We start from the raw sequence: 19,279 nt of genomic DNA, 5'->3' as shown, positions 1-19,279 counted from the left end.
AAGACTGAAATGACTTACCCTCACAGCAATTTTCAGTGACACATGCTGAATAGTAACTAACGGAGGGTACAGACGACCTTCCTGTAAATTCTCCTCTGAAACTTGCTGAGCTATTACCTAGAAATAAAGCAGACATGTTTAACTTGAAATGCAGATGCAGCTGTAGCTTTATTAGACAGTGATCTAGTCTTAAGCAAAGAAATGGTTCCGCTTTGGCAAATCATGCAGATACTCCTTAACCTACCTAAGCAGTGTTTTTTACAACCAGCCTTATCATTAGAAGTAGCTACTTTAGGGAGTTATGCCCTTTTGTCACTCAGACCGTAAGACTTGATTCAAGTCTTGAACAAGTCCATGACACACATAAACTAGCAAATAGTTCACTGCAAGATACAAATTCCACCCACCAATTGTAGTTGGGTCAAAGACTTCTAAAATTAAAGAAGTACCTGTTATTCTGACAGTTGTGCAGAGAACAGAGCTGAAACCCTTAAGCGTAAAATGCTTTGAATAAAATTACTGGTGGCTGGGCAGGTTTGTTGTGTGTCCAGCTCACACATCTAGCCTGTATGAGATCATAAAAGTAACTATGGTCAATCACAGAAGAAAGTAAAATAAAGGTAAGATTAGCCAGGGTCTTTTAAAGCCCTGCTGGTCACTGCAGTCAGATTTAGAAATAGAAGGTCTAATGCTAAATTCTGGCTTGCTGGGACAGAAAAAACAGTGCTGCTAGAAAAAGCCTGTCCACTCCACTTGAAGGCTGCAGTGGGTCTGTCATCTCGACCATACCAAGTAACTAAAGAAATTATTTTGCTCTTTGCTTGATTTTTCACCAGGCTGACCAGGGGAAACAAGAACGATACAGAAGTTCTGATGCACGTCTGAGAGGAGCGTCTCCTCTATGGCCTGAATATTCTTGCTCGGTCTTCCTAGCAAGACTGGGAATGTTTTGTTGTCATCTCCAGCGACAAACAGATCAGGAAAGCAGAGCAAGCTGGAGAAGTTGTTTTTCACTGTTTACTCACTGGCTATAGGAAAAACCTTCTATTACCATGAGGTGTGAGGACATTCTTTGCAGAGTGAGGAGAGACACTGCTTGCACTGTCTGCTTATGGGCTTACTTCATGAACTTCCTCTATTCCTGCAACAGGTACCTTTCAAGAAACAAAGGGTCCTGGGGCTGCCTTTGGGTCTAATGATATTTCTGCTATCATTAGCTTAAATGTCTTTGTCATTTGGGGATCTGAAATAGAAAATAGCCTTTCAGGGTGATCTAGATTGGGATTTGCTGAGCCTGAAAATCAGTTGATGCCAGTTCACTAACTTGTCTTCCACTTTGTAATCTCTTCAGTGGACTTGAAGGTTTCATTTCTTTAACTGCCCACCTTTGTACCTTCTAGGGAGCTGCTAGTTAGAACCATATCTAAATATCTTCTAAGCAAACTAAGCACAAAATTCATATATTAAAAATGGTCTGACTTTATGCAGTTTTTAATAGCTACCTTCACTAACATTCTCTATGACAATTCTCAAAAGAAATTATTAAAAAACATTAAGAGAGATTTGCATCAGCAGAATCCAAATTTCTCTATCTTGCTTTGGGACAGAAAGGAAATTACTCTGGGGAGGGGATGTCACTTGCCCGTTGAACAGCTGAGAACACGTAACAGTCACAGGAGGTTCTTTGTGCAGTGCAAGCTCATACTTCTTAAATCTGTTACAGTTTATAAGCAGTTTCCATTGATATTTAGTACATTAGGCTTGCTCCTGGAGTGTATCCTTCCGTTTAGTTTCATCCAAAAGGAAACCAGTCCCCCTCTCCTCCCAAAACCATGCCACACTGTGGACCAGGTGGAGGACATAGGGACACCAGGGAGATGTGCTCCGGAAGACCATTCTGATGCAAAGTAGAAGAGTAATGTAGAAGCAACCTTAGTGTTCCCATCAGGAGAGATGATACATTTTTGTGCAATTACAGCTTAGATAACAAAAGGTTAGAACCAAATCACTAACTGATCCAGGAGTGTAGGGATACTACTGTGTGATGTGACCTGTAGGGGTACTCTGTGGATGGAAGGAAAACTCTGGTGTGGATAGCATGTGGTGGAGCCATGTATGACCCATCAAGAGGTTCTGAAAACACCAGGGAAGTCCAGGAAACACTGTGAAATGAAACTGATAACATGGCCCAAAGAGAAAGCAAGAAGTGCACTTCTGAGGGAACCTGCTAGGAAGATACCTGAAAGAGAGCACAAACTGCTTCCTACAGTTCCTGTTGCATGTGCGAAATAGGACCTTGTGTACGTTGCTTGCAAACAACTAGGACTGCATCAGAAGAGGTGCCTGGCTATCATCAATTCATCCTTTCTGGCAAAAGTAGGTAAATAGTTTGAATTAAAGAGCAAACACTACAGTAACTCCAGGTTCAAAGAGAAACAATGTTCTCTTCTGCAATCTACCCAGCGTGCTGGTAGGTGTAGTCAGTTTTTTCATTCGGAGTGGAAGTGCTAACAAGAGCAACAAGAGGTTATACTCTTGAACGAGTAAAGGAAAATTATTTGTTTACATTTTAATCTGATATTGAGAAATACAGCAGAGATAAAAACCCACTAGGGGGAGCTAAGACAACGTAAAATCTAGTTTTTGCTTTCCATAATAGCAACTAGGTTATTTAAAAATTATATGCAGCCCTTTGATAAAACAAGATGTGCATCTGAATGTGTAAAGAGGAGCTTACAACATGAGATTTCTGCTCTTAACAGTTTAACGAGGCTCTGCAGGAAAGATGAAATCTGAAGAAATCAATAGCAAGTTGCCCTTAGTGTAATGCATCACTGAAAAAAAAAGGTTCAGCCGTAGAGTACTTCTGTTTTGTGATGGGGTTGATAGAAAGCAAACCACAAAACATTTGGGCAGTGCTTGAAGTGAGAGAGGTAGCAAGCTTAACTATATAGATGCCATGCTATTTCTTCTGATGTACTCGTCCAACAGCATTAAAAACTATGCAAAAACACAGAAACAAGCATTTTCAAAGAGAATGACACCTTCTTCATGTGGTCTCTGAAAAACGCTCCTTGAGAACATCAGTTCAGTGGCAGGGGAAAAAATGATGAATCAACATTTGGAATTATTAAGAAAATAAGAGGCGACACAGAAAATGTAATTATACCAATGTATAAACCCACAATGTAACACCACTTTGAACAGTGTGAATTTTTGCTCCACCTACTTCAAACAAGAATGGGGTATAAAGAATAACAAGGATGATCAAAAGTTATTTTTTGTACAAGGAGATAAAAAATAATAAAATAGACTTGGGAGAAAAAAAGAGAAGACTGAACGAAAATACAAAAGACAACTGGAGGTGAACATTTCTCATGGCACTATAGGGAACCCAAATCATCAGACAGCAGGAAATCATAAGAGGAGAGTTTCTTTTTCCACAGAACTCATAATTAAATTGTGACACTAATTGCCAAAAGATGTTCAAATATATAAACATGTTTAAAAAGCCACTAGGCTCATTTATGAAAGAGAAATCCATACAGTGATAAAACTTCCAGCGCAGGAAGGCCATATAGTACAGGCTGCCAGAAGCTGAAAAGCCATTTCAGTAGAAGGATCACTCTGTGTTTTCCCCTTATGTATCCTCTTTTCCTCAGGTTCTGCTACTGATCGCTTTCACAGGAAGATATTGAGCTGTTTGGATATCTTAGGTCCAACCCAGTATGGCTATTTTCATATTTTAAATTTTAATTAATTCAAGTTTTTAATAGAGAAATTAGCTAAGCCTTATTGCAGAACCTAAATGAAAGGCAGCCAAGACAGGACAAATGCTGTAAAGCAAGTGGGGGCATTTTGGCTTTTGGAGGACGTATTCTCTATAATGAACGGATTTAACAGGATTATTTCTGGAGTAACTTAACTGTAGGTCACACACGCCAAGAATATTTCATTAGTTCATAATTCTCTGTCCCTTTTGTTGCATTTGGTAAGACTTAGAAGAATAGGTAATGTCCCTTGTCATCACAGAGCAATTGCCTGCAATTAAGAGGTATTACAGCTTACAGTACCTTAGATTTATCATCCAAAATCGAAGTTACATTCTATTTTACTTGGCAGGAAGAAAAGAACACTGAAAGTAGAATTCGTTGTAGTTACAATAAGCTATTTGTGACTTTTATCAGATTTAATTGGAGAGGTGGCAATGCAAGAAGACAGGAGGTGCAGGCATGCAGCCTGGGCTGCTTATTTTTTATACTTTCTTTTTTTGGGTTAGCCACTGCTACAATCTGAGAAGGTCCCTCTGTCTAAAATGCGTGGGTTTGGTGCTTTAAATTTTGCAGCATCTTGGGTGCTTCCATTTCAAATGGAGAATACTAACCACTATTCTAAAACCCACATGCAACTATTTTGATTTTATCCTTCCATTAAAAAAGCTAAGAAAACAAAACAAAAAGCACTTTTGCGTTTGCTTTGTACTGTAATTTCAGCTAAGGGCCTATGCAGCCCTCCTGGCCTTCACACTCCTGACACCTCTTCTGGCAAAGACTCCTCTGAAATCCATCAGTTGTCGCCTTGCTCAGTAACTGGCTGTAGCTGACCCCAGCTCCACTCACATGCTGCCTCTCACACAAGCAGGGAGACGAGATGTGACTGCTCTTAGCTCCAGCCATAAGGTGAGTAGCTCTCCATTGATCTTGCTGCTAACAGAGACTTTCTATGCAAGAAAAAAATACACTTTTACATGTCAAACTTTTCTAGGGATTTTACTAAAGGATGGCAATTATGTAGCAAAACCTTTACTGAAGAAGAAGAGTCAGGAGAGAAGCTCTACCTCAAAAGAGAATTTAAAAGCTTCCTCACAATTTCTGATACCATTTTACTTTCCTGACTGTTACATTTCTTTGTTCGGTTAAGTTTCTTTGTTCCAAACAGATTTTTTTCTGACATAGTAGACTGCCACTTGAAATATCATTCAATCCGCATGTGTCACCTTTCATCCATCAGCACTCTATATATAGGAACCATTTCACCCAAACCAAAATGAAGCAAGTTCTAGAATGAAATAAGACAACTGTTTAACACAGCAGTTTAGACCAGCAAGCGAGGATCACCGTATCCAACTGAAATTACAGGGAAGGATTTAAAGAGAGGATATAATTATCCAAAGACTTACGAGATGGATCATTGCCCTCCTAAGATGGTTAAAGCCAGTGGAGACAGTCTGGGCTTTTTACTAATTTTAAAGATGGAAATTGTGAATATCTTTCTTATAGAGGGCAAGCTGCTGGCAAACTTTTTTAAAGATGCCATAGTACGCACCTTGAAAAAAAACCTTCAGAAATCCAGCAAGGGCAGCGTGCAAGTGCTCATCCTTTAAGAAAGCTTCATATCACATACTGCCAGTCATAGGATCACATTGCCTATCAGTTGCCTCCAAGTGATAGTAAAGGGCCATTTTCTTCCCTTTAATCCATGAAGAGGACACAAGGAGCAAGAATCCTGGAATGCAATATCCCTTAAAAAAGGTGCAAAAGTTGAGTCAGGCATTCTCGCTTCTGCTAATTGGGGCAACTTCTTTTTCTTCTCTTTTTTTTTTTTTATTGCTCCATAATAGTTGCTAATTGCATTGCTTTGAGGCTTCCTCTGTGTGCTACATACAGTATTTCCAAGCGTGCTTACACAGCTTCTTTGAAGATTAGGACGTTGCACTTTCATGAAGTTCTGTGGATTGTAATTTATATCAACTGGACTGGATAGAAATTACCACTGAAGTGCATCTAAGTAAACTGAGGCTAGCCTTCTTCCTTATTTCCATACCCTTTAAAAAAACCCAAAAAGCATCAGGCTTTTAATGACTTTGCTTGGACATGGTCAGACCATCATGCACTGCTTAGGGCTCTCTAATCACTGTCTGTACTGGGCTCTCTCTGAGCAGGGTGAGCTTGGAAGCACATTCCTGGGAGCAGAGTAGCCAGGAGCTTGAGCATCACTGGATATCACATCACTCAGTCAAAGGAAGCTGAGTCCTGTGAGGCTCATTATGTTGGTGGCCAGCCAAGAGCAGAACCAACAGAGGCAATGGAACTCCAGGACAGGGCAGGAAGAGGGTGAGATGGAAAGGGCCAGAGGGAGGAGTGGTAAGTAAGGGTGCTATGGCGCTGGAGTGGATGAGGAGCAAAGATGCCGGACCCAGAAAAGCACAGAAAGTTACAACTGTCTTAAGTGAGAAACAGCTGCAGAAAGATTGACCTATTGTTTTGTAAAAAATTGTTTTAAGCATTTGATTTCAACCACTGCTAGTAATTTATTTTGTTTGAATAAGGGATTCTAAAATAACAAAGGCCAGATTCTTCTCCCATATGTGTTGAAGATATAACCCTGTGCATTTATGATGTCCTACTGTAAGACAGTGGATGTCAGATTTTGAATAATCACTGGAAGTAGGTGGTGAATGACTCCTAGAACCAAAAGTGTTTGCTCTCTGTTCATCTCTTGCCCACTGAGTGGAGATAAAGGAGGAGAGATCACATGTTGGATAACGTCAGAACAAAGATCATAAAAAATTGCCTGAAGAAAGAAAGGAACCAATGCCGAAAAGGGTAAGAAAGAAAATGGGAAGAATAACACAGCAATTCTGTCAAACTGTGCAAGGAACCACAAGGCAATGGAGCACTTTCACCAGCTGTTGACAAGGGAGGTCCACAAAAAATGATGCCAACAGCTCTACTCAAAATAGCAAAAAGCTAAAAAGCTAAAAGAAATTCAAATAATTTTTGCAAGCAAAACACCCACCAAAGTCACCCCAAAGCTACCAACATCAAAATATAGTTCCTTTCAATCTAAAATCAAACCTATGTACACGTGTATGCAAACTGTACATATGTGCATTCACCTGTGATAGTACACTACTGAAGTCTTTCTCTTTTTTCCTTGCCAACAGAAGGTGAAGTTTATGTCAGATGACCTTTGCAGCAAGTATTAACTTTTTAAAAACAACTTGTTCAAATAGAATTTATAAAAAACAACATACCTTGCAAATAAAGACCTTACACAGAAAGCACTATTTTTCCAATTTAAAAGATAATGTTTAACTATTTGTTTAATTGTTCATTTTTACCAAGTTAGTAAATTAAGGAATTTAAATAATTTTTAATACAATACCTCAGCAGTTGTGAGGAACACGTCCTCATCAATATGTTTCAGTCCACATGAAATAACGCCAAGGGCAACTCCTGGGAACACATAGGAATTGTTACCCTGTCCAGGATAGAGAGTTTGTCCGCTTGTAAGAGTGACAGGATCAAAAGGACTTCCACTGGCAAAAATGCCACGACCCTAAGTTGTAACAAGAAAGCCAAAGAAAGCACGTTAGTTGCGAGGATGCTGTTGAAGTATTTCACACATCCCTTTAAATTATCTACCACTGTGGAAGCTGGGTTACATCTATTTAATATCTCTTCTGAGAGGGTGTTAGAGCTACTTAACTGAATATGTCTAAGAGCATCAGGATGCTGATCCTAGAGATCACAGGCAATTCTCTGTGACTATCTGACGTCAGAGAGTAACAGCTGCCTTATTCAGGTAAGAGCTATCAGCACTATTTAGAGGAGGAGGAAGTGGAAGCCAGCACTCGTTATTCACTTGGTGCGTCCATGCCAGAAGAAGGGTACATGGGAAGAAGGTATACACCTGGAGCTATATAACTCAAAGTGGGCAATACTGTCATGGTAACAACGTGTGATGCTGCTGGATTTTTTCCCAACAGCCCATCATCCACAAAAATGACACTAAGGCCACTAAATGTTGCACTTTTGGATGTGGCAATTTCTGAGGAGCTGTGGGGACAGGCAGAGCTCTCTGTTCCTCCCAGTCCCCCCTCTTCAGGCCTCTGCGCCCACTCCACAGCTCAACAGAATGACAGAGGTGCAAGCTCTGTCCCAGGAACGTCATCCCATGGTGCAACCTATAGCACAAGTTGGTGTCCTCTTCTGGGACCTTATGGCTCCCCTCATTGCAATATACTGAGCAGGGTGAGGGCACCAACTCAGGCATCAGCATGTGATCATCCAATACTGATAAACTACTAGGATGTTTCCCAGCAGATTTTTGGGTAGTGCCAAGTAGCACTGTTGCCACTAGGGCTCAGGCACCATGCACACATTGGTCCCAGCAGGCAGTATGGAAGAGCCAGCATGTTTTGGAAGAGCCAGCATAATTAAGAGAATTTAGCTGTACAGATGCAAGTTACACCATATCACTTGTCCTGAGGACAAGAGAACTGGCTCTAACTCATTGTATGTTGTAGTTCACATGGGACCTCTATATCTCTTCCCAGGACCCAAACACAGGCGTAGCTCCACGCTGGCACACAGCACACATCAGGCAGCTACGGGGAGGAACAGAAGCCTGTGGGGTGGCCCAGATGTGGTGACAGGGCTCATGTTGCTAACAACTTAACATTAGCTAAGAGGAATATTAGGCCTGGTGTCATTCGGTAGCATGCATGTTCAGAGCTGTGATGCCACTGGAGTACCAAGAGATGGGCTGCAAAGGAGCTGCAAGTCTGATGGAGTCTCACTGTTCCCCTGGGATGAGGAACACCCCGATGGGAGCAGATGCCGGCACCACCGAGTGCCGTTCAAGGGTGGCAGAAGAGGCACCTCAGAGGTGCAGCACTACTATCTCCTCAGATCATTCCTGATAACACTGGGAGAGAGAAGTAATTTCTACAGCAGGCAATGCAGTTTTGGACTAATGAGGGGAGTGACACTGCACAGGCTCTACATCCGCAGCCCAAAGGCCCCTGGCTATTGCCTTGATGGGGAGGGGGCACCCTCGAATTTAAGCAGTAAATTTAGGTGGGGAAGAAAAGCCAGCCTTTATTTATGCTAGCACTGTTGGAAGTGATAAATGTCACTGTTAAATGCTTCAGAGGCGCTTTGTATCAGAAATATCTATGCCTATTTTAGAGAACTGGAAACGTGCATTTTAAAATATGCCACTGTTGCTATTCAGCTCTTCAGAAGAATATTCTGTTTGGTTTGGTGTCATGCAGTATTATCATGGCCGGCTTATTATACGTTTTGGTGACAGATCAAATACTTCAGTGTGTCTTTTGCTCTGCCTACCAGATGTCATTATGCACTATAACCAACCCTTCATGTAGGCTGCTCCCCTGGCTCTTGCATTGCGCTGTAATTGTGTACTGTTGCAGTGGGGAACTGGCATGCTAAATTTGTCTTTTAAACACTGTGAAACTGTCATTCAAACTGCCCTGTATTTGACAAGAAATCCAAACACAATCCACTATGAAACACATACAGTCAAGTACTCATACATTTCAAATTCTAGACTGAATTACAGGATAACGTGTTTATTAGCATTCTATAATACAATAATAAATAAGCAAGCACAGTTCTCTTAATTTTCACCTATGTTTCTACAATAGAAATCTTTGTAAAAGGAGTCAATTACCCCAGTTCTTAATAAAGAATTATTTTAAAGATTCTATTTCCTGTATTGAAGTATTTTCTTACCCTAAAGAGTATTTATAAAATCTCAAATGAAAAGCATGCCACTGTGTGTATATATTACACAAAGTGGTACAGTTCAAAAACAGGCATAAGGCTTTAATGATTGACAGTTACTGATGCTTCAGTTATATATAAAGACTATGAGTCTTGGCTGACACCAATAAAAGCTATTAAATGTTTTTATGAGGGTGCAAGCATGTATTGACTTCAGTGAAATTGTCTTGATAAAATCTGAAAAACCTGCTACTTAATTTAACTCAGTTTATCTACACACAGAGACATGATTAGTACTTGCTACTTCACCCTCTGTCTTCCTCCCATTTTAAATTTAACTTCATATTTACTTTTCACTACATATACTGAAGTGTTGTTAATCTTTGGTTACCTCTGTGTATTTGTAGCACTGCTCAGCAGTGCATTCTGCTTTGCTGGTAGGATTGCTGAGAGCAAAAATAATAGGACGTTTGTTTAAAGCAGCCATATCCTGAAGAATTTGTTTAGTAAAAGCACCACCAATTGCAGCAACTCCTAAAGAAGAAAAACACACACAGAACAAGCAGACAAATGCAATCAGTTCAAGGTAAGACACGCATGCCACTTTTAAAAGAACAGAGCTCGTTTTACTGCATACCTCCCTCTTTAAAACGGAGTTCAACCTTTTTCCTAGGATGTGGTTAAAATAAAGTTTTGTATAAAAGATTTTGCAACAGTGAAACTTCAGTATTATCCTTAACATAAGACAGAACCTATTCACCCCTGTACAGTTTGGTGAATTTCTCGCTTCACTTTTCTCAGGCCCTTTATATAAAATAGAAATGTATCACCTAACCTGCAGGTAAGTCCAACAAGGAGTAGAAAGGTACAACTCTCTCTCCTAAAGTCTCATGCAACAGACTGGATAGTTTCTCCCAAATCCAGTGTGTCAGATTTCAATTTTTTCTGACATGACAAGTAAAGTTCTGCCTTCTACAGCTGATCATTCTGTCACCTCCAGCCTCAGCTGATGAATAATCCCAGTTTTGAGTCTAAGGCTTCCCTGACAGTAACAGCTTTTTTCAATACAGCCCTTTCAATCCCACCAGAAATGCTTTTCCATTCTCCATACTGTACTTACAACCAAAAATGTGTGTGTGATGTTTTTGAGATGCCAATACACCTGTATTTCTGCCTAACCTACAAGAGTTGGGGATCCAAGGATCAGGTCCTTGCTCTCTACGCCTTCAGCGAAAAACAGAAAAACAGATCTTGGAGTAAACCTAAGGATCTTTATGCCCAGGGAGGCCCCAATACTTAGCTTGTAGAGAAGGTAGCCTCCTTCCTGCTCAGAGGCCCCAGTGCCTGGCTCCCTGCTCTGCTTTCCACACAGCATCCGAGTTTCAACAGCAGGAAAGAAGCTGCTGTTCCCTCTCTTGGCAGAGTAGGAACGGATTCAAACCCGGGCCAGGAGAGGGTGTCTCTTGGGTCAGGGCTCTAACCTGCACAAATGAGCATCCCAACATCGCCCACTATAAGCTTGGTGTCTGCCCGAGGAGAGCACAAGGTACTTGGAGGGAGGTGAAAGGGGTCCTCACCTTGCAGAGCTGGCTAGAAGGTCATACATGCTCCAGGACTAACATTTCTTAAAGGTGTCTCAGCGTATTTTCTGACTGCTTCTACATGAAGCATGGTATCACCTTACAGAACATCTTCAAGCACAGCCTATGCCCTCGACAGAGAGGTGGGTGCCCCACTGAAATTTCCTGAATTGTTTTAAGTTGAGCTTTCCCAAGAGGTCTACTGAAAGCCCAAGCATCCTACGACAGGCTCTTTAGGTGCTCTTTAGGTGCTTAATGTGGGCCAAATAATGTCTAAGACCCATTTGATTTTGCGTCTGGCCAAATCTTCTTTATTCTGATCCCTTGGTAACAAAAGAGGCAACTTCTCAATTGATGCAAATCAGTGACTTCTCTCAAAGTTTAAACAACTCTTGCTCAAACATTTCTGTCACATACTACTTTTTTTACAAACCTGAGCTCTCTGTACTTCACCTTCTATGAATGGACAAGGATGCTTAGGTGCAAAAGCTCTGCTAGATCAGCTGGGCCACTCTATGTTTGATGAACAGTTATGGCAGTCATGATTTTGACCCACTTGTATAAGAGCCTGTTACACACCTTAGCTTCTGGTTAAGTCTGCAGTTGCCAAATGTTTAATGTCTTCTAAAACTGCTTCTGGACAGCCAATAGTAAGAATGACAACTATCTTCAGATATAAAGTTAAAACAAAATGCCCTGAACAATCTCACTATTTCTTTTTTGGTTTTCGTTTTAAAATCGCAATTTCTTATATTTGGCCAAGCTAAACTAAGGCTTTTCCTTGAGCCATCGCAGGCAGTGAAATGTATATGAGCATTCGCTGAGACAAGAGTTAAGTAAAACATTGGGAGAAGGAGTATCAACATATTTCCCCATGACTCCTGATGCCCAGGGGAAGATACTGAATGACTAGTCCTCCAAACCGAAAAAAATCCCAATATTAATTTTCATTGCTGTTTCTGTTGGAAGAGCCTTCATTATGCAGTATGGGTAGGAGAAAGTGACCTTGCGGGAAAGCGCTGCATAGATTTATATATTAAAATGACACACAGTAAACATCCATATTTCATGACAGCAAACACTCCCTAAGCATCCACACACCTTTATCTAGATAAATATCACAGATCATTCAATCTATTCTTCTGTTCCACTAGCTTTTTCAGCCTTGTATTCTACTAAATAAATTCTCCAGACTCCTTGGTCTCTGTCTTGCAGTCATACTTTATGGAGCATAGAAAAAGATAAGCTTTATTTACCTCATTCATGATCATTGTCAAAAGCAGATTTTACTCAACAAGGACCATATGGTTTACGCATAGTCAAAAAGGTAGCTCTTAAAATTTAGGATAATTTTCACTGTGGCATTTCAGATTTTCCAGCATCTGATAAATGATTTCACTAGCCAGATAGATGAATTTTCAAGTCTTACAAATTAAAAAAATTATTTAAGAGTATTTGCAGTTCATTCCTGAAAGTGTCACTGAAATATAATAACCAAACAGCAGAGAGCTGAGCAATCCTTTACTGAAATCCCAAATCCTGCAGCTTTTATAAAAGTCTTTGTAAAATCTGTGTTTTGGTCTGCACAAAGGACTGGTGGCTAAGGACATAAGCATGAGGGAGAAGAAGATTCAGCTACAGCACGCTCATATTTGCACAGCTTTACATGTGCTTAGCTCAGTTTTCTCAGTCTAAGTGTGAGGTTATTTGTATTACACCACCCACATTAAATCAGAAGTAATTTAGGAAGGTGATAAGGTTCTCCATCAGATGTTTAAACCAGCTTGGATTATTCCCCCTGTAGAGTGGATGGCTTGGAGTGAAAGCAGTGTTACATGCCTGGATAGTTACTATTTGTTCAGTTGCTTAACAGAGTCCATTATGCACCTAGTGTTTTCTAAAAACACACAAAGGTAAACTCTGTTCAGAGGAACTTGATCTTGTCTTCAGACAAAGCCACATCCCCATCTTTTTCCAACAAAGAATAAGGTCATTGGTTTAAAGTAAAACAAATTACCTATTAGCACGGATGGTTTTATATCTTTAACAATATCTTCTAGATTTTTCATTTCACCATGTTCATGGGCAAAACGTTGTTTCTCAGATGTTAATGAGGCACGCCCCTGAGTAAGGAAAAAAAGAGAGAGAGATTTATTATAAGTTTAATGGAACCTAATATCCTAGGATAATCAGTTTACAAAGTATCTGGTTTAACATGTCCTATTTTCATTTCTGCTTTTGTGTCTATTACCAAATACCATATTAGACAAAGTTACACTGTGTACAGCTAACACGCTTAGGGTAATTTAGGACTAATCTATTTCTCTAAGCTGTAGATAAATTAAATTCAATATTTTTACTTTAAATTCATAACAGCTGTAGAATGCCACTGTAATAACAATTATATGAAAGCATCATTAATTTCTTCTTTGAAGCATTCTTAAAGCTGTTTTACCCGTTAACATTTGGTCAAATGCTTAAAATTACTAATGATAAAGCATAAATATATTTATACAGCAAACAGTATGGATGCACCAGGGCGGGGGTGATTCGTAACGTAGCAAAACAAAAATAATTTCTCCTAGCTTTTTCAGCTTTGCTCTTGTCTAAAAGTATAGAGACTATACGGCAGGAGTATATAGTCTATAGGCAAGCCCATATTTTGCTCCACATTTTTCATATTTAAGTCATTCATTCTTAAGGATGGAATAAAAATAATTCTAACCAGATGTCTGGTGCACCATTTTTGCATTAACAAAATTGACTCAGCTGTGAAACAACTTTCACCCTAATCTATACCGGCAATTTCCACCCATCGATGCCCAACAAGGTTTCCAAATGGAACATGATAGATGCAGGAAAAAGGGCTATAGAGTATCATTGACCTTGACTGGGCTGCAAACAGGATTTGAGCTCAGTGTAAGTAACGTGGAGTGCGGGGAAAGAAGGGGACAGAATTGGTGAAAATTACATTAGCTGTCTAAATACATGGACCTCTGTCTGTACACAGGCATCTGAAAATTTCAGCAGAAGAGTTTAAAATGCATACACCTCCACCCCTCATTTTATTCTCGTGCCTGCAGAAAACATCACTGCAAAGGCACTTTTCAAACACAAATCTAGAAGACGGCGCCAGCCCCTCAAACATCTTACAATTTGAGACACAAGAAGCAGATTATACAGATATATAGGGAAGTACACGAGGAAAATGGAACGCTAAATGTAATTTTGACCAAATAGGCAGAACAGATATATATCATCTCCCCAGCCACATCTTTTCCAACTGATAAGATGAAAGTTTCCTTAATCTTTGCAAGTTAATTAAGACTATACTGAAGTATTGGAACAGAATTCATTCCACAATTCCACCAAAGTCTATGAATTTGACAAATTTTGGCTCAATTTAGGACTGTGTATGCTATCAGACTGAAGCCGGGATTAGTTTTTTAATGGCTTTTTTGCTTAATTTTAACAAAAATGAGAAATCCGCTGCTACATTTCAGGCCACGATTCTGCAATGTGGCAACGTGTGGCTGTGCCAGTCCCATCACCGAAGCTCCCCTGCTGGTCCTCGGACGGCCACCGCAAGAGCTGGTAGACAGGAGGGAAGGCCATTTTTCATTTCCAGCTGCAAGAAAAGCATTTCCATCCCGAGGGTACCACAGGAAGCCGTGAAAGGCTGTTATGTGGTCGGGTCTGCCTCACAGGACGCCAGCTTCTCTTGGCTCACCCGTGATTACAAGGAATTTCCAGAGATCTCTCCTCTTCTGCAGATTTTTTTACATGACCAAAATACAGAGTTTTTAAATTAAGAGGGTTATGTCTGGATGTGCTTATACGGGTCTTAAGTGTTCTCCTAGAGCGATTAGCACGGAAATACTGCATTACAGGCACCTGGTTTCCTTTGCGGCTAAAATGTGAAATTCTCAGCCTCGAGAGAATGCTGCAATATTAACAATTTTTGGCATATTCACACTTGAATCATTCCACCGTCAATACACATTTTGAAGTCTGCCATTTCCCAGCACCCCAGTAGATGTCCCCACAGTCTACACACATGCTTTAGATGCATCTCATTTTAAAGCAGGAATTTTCCTTAACATTTTCAGGGGAAAACCACAAAGTTTTCTTTTTAGTCACCAAAGAAAAAAATGCATTTATGACTTCCAGGCCCAAAGTTTGTTGCTAGGAATAATTCAACATACTATAATAAAATCCACTTTTCATTCTAATCGGCTGGTTGGTTGAAATTGAAATGCTCGACGGAGCCCGACTTGGAGGCAGGTTTTCTGGGGAGCCAGGAATGGGTGCCATGGGCGACCATCCAATCCCATGCTGCTTCTTCAGTTCATTCCTTAATAGCTTATCAGACTGCTATTGAGGAAGCCAGTTTTTGATCTGGTCTTAAAATCCAGCCTCCAGGAGACTGTCCTGGGCTACCAAGAAAAAAGGAATCACCTCCAAGAGCTATGACCAGCTCATTCTTCAGGCTGTGGCAGGCTGGAAGCTCTGAGCGCCTCCAGGATCTGCAGATTTGGGCAGACCTCTCGGGAAAGGTGACCTCCGATTTTTTCCACAGTGCATAACAGCTAAGAGGCCAGGCTGACATCTTAGTGGAGAAAAATACTGATATTCTTTCATTTTAATTTTTAACCAAAACAAATAACCAAAATCCTGCATGAAACAGAATTACTTCTTTATACACTTGATTGGCTTTCAAGGAGGTACTTCAACATTTTAAAATTAAGACAATGGCAGAGCTGTTAAAACACTTACTGATGCAACACCAAGAATTCAAAGCCCCATTTCCCACTGACATTGATGACCATCTCTCATTTAATTAGCTATAAAGGAGTACTCAAACAGTAAGCTGAATGTGATCCACTGCAACCCTTTCAGGGCCACTGGCTAGAGAGACTAGTGCTAGCCAGATGGGTCACCTTAGGTCAGATTCACTTCAGGCCTATCTTAATTTCTGTCTGCCCTTAATTTCACACAGGGCATTCTACCTTCTAAAAAAAACCAAGAAACAAAAACCAAAAATAACCCAAAACCAAACCCCAAACAATTTTAAATTTATTTCTTTATTCAGCTTTGGTCTGAATTAGCTTGATCCCATTAGTCAGAATGAATCACGTCTCCAAGTAAATATTTTTCTAGTATATTAACTAAGAATGAAATATTAAATTCTGTGGCTTAGCAAAAATAACAACAGCTATGTACATAGAGATTTTTGCTTGGAAAATGCTTATAAAAGAAATTCTACAGTTAGGGGAGGGTTTAAATAGATTGCCAGAAATGTATTTTAATTGTTAATTCAGTGATCCTAAAGGAGCTACATAGTATCTCCCTAAAAACTCTGTCCGAGATTTCAAGACCAGCCAGTTGATTTGGTTACAAAACTCCAATAATTTAGAGGACAGTGCTTTAGACAGTATTTTTTCTCCCCAAATTTGCAAATTCTTAAGTTCTGCTCTCCACAAAGTAGAGAGGCGGCAGCAAGAGCACGGCTAGCTTTCCTCCATGCCCTGCCAACAGGGCAAGCAATGACTTGCAGGAAGGAAGAAACAATTCAGTTTTGTGCATGCTTAACCTCAAACTAAGGGGTTGCCAGTCCATTTAGTACAAGCTTCCAGACATCCGCCCCTGAATGCCTATAGCCAGAATAAGAAATCACAGAGTTTTTGTCAGTCAGCAGAGAGAAGAGGATGGAGCCAAAATGCAGAAGTCTCAATTCTGGATTTGCGTGGTTTTCTGTCTTGTCTCCCTCCTGACACTGGAGAGATGCAAAGCGGATGGACCTGTCAGTGCAGAGCTGCTCTGACTAAAAGATCTTCCAGAAGCGCAGAGCACATCTTCTGACATTTCCATTTCCAGCCCTGGCTTAGCTAGCTTTTGTACTCTGGCTATCTGCTGCTAGGAAATGAGCTGTAGACGGTGAACACAAGGCAGCATAAATCAGAAACTGCTCTGGTCTGCTTGTGTCTCCATAATCCTAAGATACTAACACAGCACACAGCTCACTGATATTTCCCTTCTTCTTCTAATAGGAAAAGGAAAAAATTAAAATACTCCATACTAGGAAAAAATCTGAATGAGCTCTGGGGTTCTGCATATGAAGCTCTGAGTCTTTTAAATAGAAACATCATCTTCAGTCACATTCATCATTTGTCTTCTAAGTCCACTGTCTTGGTCTTTTAGCATTATTAAAAATTCATTCGTTCAATGAAAAGGGCTCAGAAAAATCAGCAATCTAAAGACGTGCCCCTTTCAGTACGCCAAGCCTCAATACAGTCTCACTGTTTCACTGAAGGACTTCAATGCCTGCCACATAGGGGAGGAATTTTTCCAGGGATTCCTACAAAACAACGTTATTGCACCGTTATTCAAATAGCAGTATGAAGACATCTAGGCCAGACAGCAGCTGTCTTAAGTGGTAATATGTTTTCTGTGATAAGCATCTTTCCTGCATCAAGTGACACACTCTAAATCCAAAAAGAAAGTATTTCACACTGAAATCCACAGATGAACTAACAGACTTGACGTGATACCTATACAGTTATTCAGAGGGGAAGATACAAACTCACAAACTCTTTCAATAGAAAGAGGAAGGTAAAGTTAGAAAAAGAGCCTATATATGTTTCTTGCTTTAACTTCCCAAACGTATTCAGCATCCCGAGAAAGAAATAAAAAAAAGCACCAACATTTAATTACATAACTTTTTGCAATGCTATGTATTCTTATATTATTTCCTTGTCTTTTATAGAATAAGTATTTGCTAGGGGCATTATAAGTTTGCTTGAATTAAAAAAAAAAAAACCAACCTACATACTAAAGTACCAGGAAGACAACCATAGCATCTTTAATGCATACTCAGGCTGCCTCAGTAAACTATACAATACACCTTCACTAGAATGCTGAAGGTGAAGAATATTAAAAACACTCAAAAAGATTAACAAACCTTAAGTCCAAAGAATCAGTGAAAATGTCAGAAATTATTTCGAAGGGGAAAAATACTGTCTCTGTTACAGTATCATTTTGTACCAAGAAACCTATGGGGATATTTTGGATTTGAACAAAAGAGAACAAAGCAACGTGAAAACAGATATGTTGCTGTATTAGAAGTCACCGTGGTATCTCAGATGGAAAGTAATATGAGCTAAATTCTTTATTAGCAAATGACTTACAATGTGGACTGTGTTAAGGCAGCAGATGAAGTACAGAGATAAAGAAACAATAGCAGCATTCTCTGGTGGTGACATTATGTATGAAAGATCTTGGCAATCCTAAAATGTCTATACTCCTTAATGGATCAGAGCCATTGGTATTCTATATTATTATTACAAATAGTAAAACGTGGTCACTTGGACACCAGGAACTTTTAATTCAAGGAGCAAGAGGAAGTGACAGGGTGTATTGGGTTTGTGTGGCAAGGTTTTGGTAGTGGGGCACTACAGGGGTGGCTTCTGTCAGAAGATGCCAGAAGCTTCCCCCATGTCCGATAGAGCCAATGCCAACCGGTTCCAAGACGGACCCGCTGCTGGCCAAGGCCAAGCCCATCAGCGACAGTAGTAGCGCCTCTGGGATAACATATTTAAGAAGGGGAAAAAGTTGCTGTGCAACAGCAACTGCAGCCGGAGAGAGGAGTGAGAATATGTGAGAGGAACAACCCTGCAGACACCAAGGTCAATGAAGAAGGAGGGGGAGGAGGTGCTCCAGGTGCCAGAGCAGAGATTCCCCTGCACCCCATGGTGAAGACACCCTGCAGCCCATGGAGGTCCACAGTGGAGCAGATATACACCTGCAGCCCGTGGAGGACACCATGCCGGAGCAGGGGGACGCCTGAAGGAGGCTGTGACCCCGTGGGAAGCCCGCGCTGGAGCAGGCTCCTGGCAGGACCTGTGGACCTGTGGAGAGAGAAGCCCACACTGGAGCAGGTTTGCTGGCAGGACTTGTGACCCCGTGGGGGACCCACGCTGGAGCAGTCTGTTCCTGAAGGACTGCACCCTGTGGAAGGGACCCACGCTGGAGCAGTACGTGAAGAACTGCAGCCCTTGGGAATGACCCACATTGGAGAAGTTCGTGGAGGACTGTCTCCCATGGGAGGGACCCCACGCTGGAGCAGGGGAAGAGTGTGAGGAGTCCTCCCCCTGAGGAGGAAGGAGC

At 40.8% G+C, this 19,279-nt stretch overlaps 1 protein-coding gene across 1 annotated transcript in view; it reads right to left on the bottom strand.

Annotated features, from left to right (window-relative positions):
* The window catches only part of LOC104082665 (NADP-dependent malic enzyme), a 44,069-nt gene that overhangs the window by 2,584 nt on the left and 22,206 nt on the right, over positions 1-19,279 (bottom strand). The window contains exons 7-10 of the mRNA XM_009585874.1: positions 13,131-13,236; positions 9,925-10,067; positions 7,168-7,341; positions 19-117 (exon numbers count right to left, since the gene is read on the bottom strand). Coding sequence (XP_009584169.1) covers positions 19-117; positions 7,168-7,341; positions 9,925-10,067; positions 13,131-13,236 — 522 coding nt within the window. The remainder of the gene's footprint in view (positions 1-18; positions 118-7,167; positions 7,342-9,924; positions 10,068-13,130; positions 13,237-19,279) is intronic.

Source organism: Fulmarus glacialis, unplaced genomic scaffold (assembly GCF_000690835.1).
Source record: "Fulmarus glacialis isolate BGI_N327 unplaced genomic scaffold, ASM69083v1 scaffold4249, whole genome shotgun sequence".
Lineage (NCBI taxonomy): Eukaryota > Metazoa > Chordata > Aves > Procellariiformes > Procellariidae > Fulmarus > Fulmarus glacialis.
This window is presented reverse-complemented; position numbering and strand designations above follow the sequence as displayed.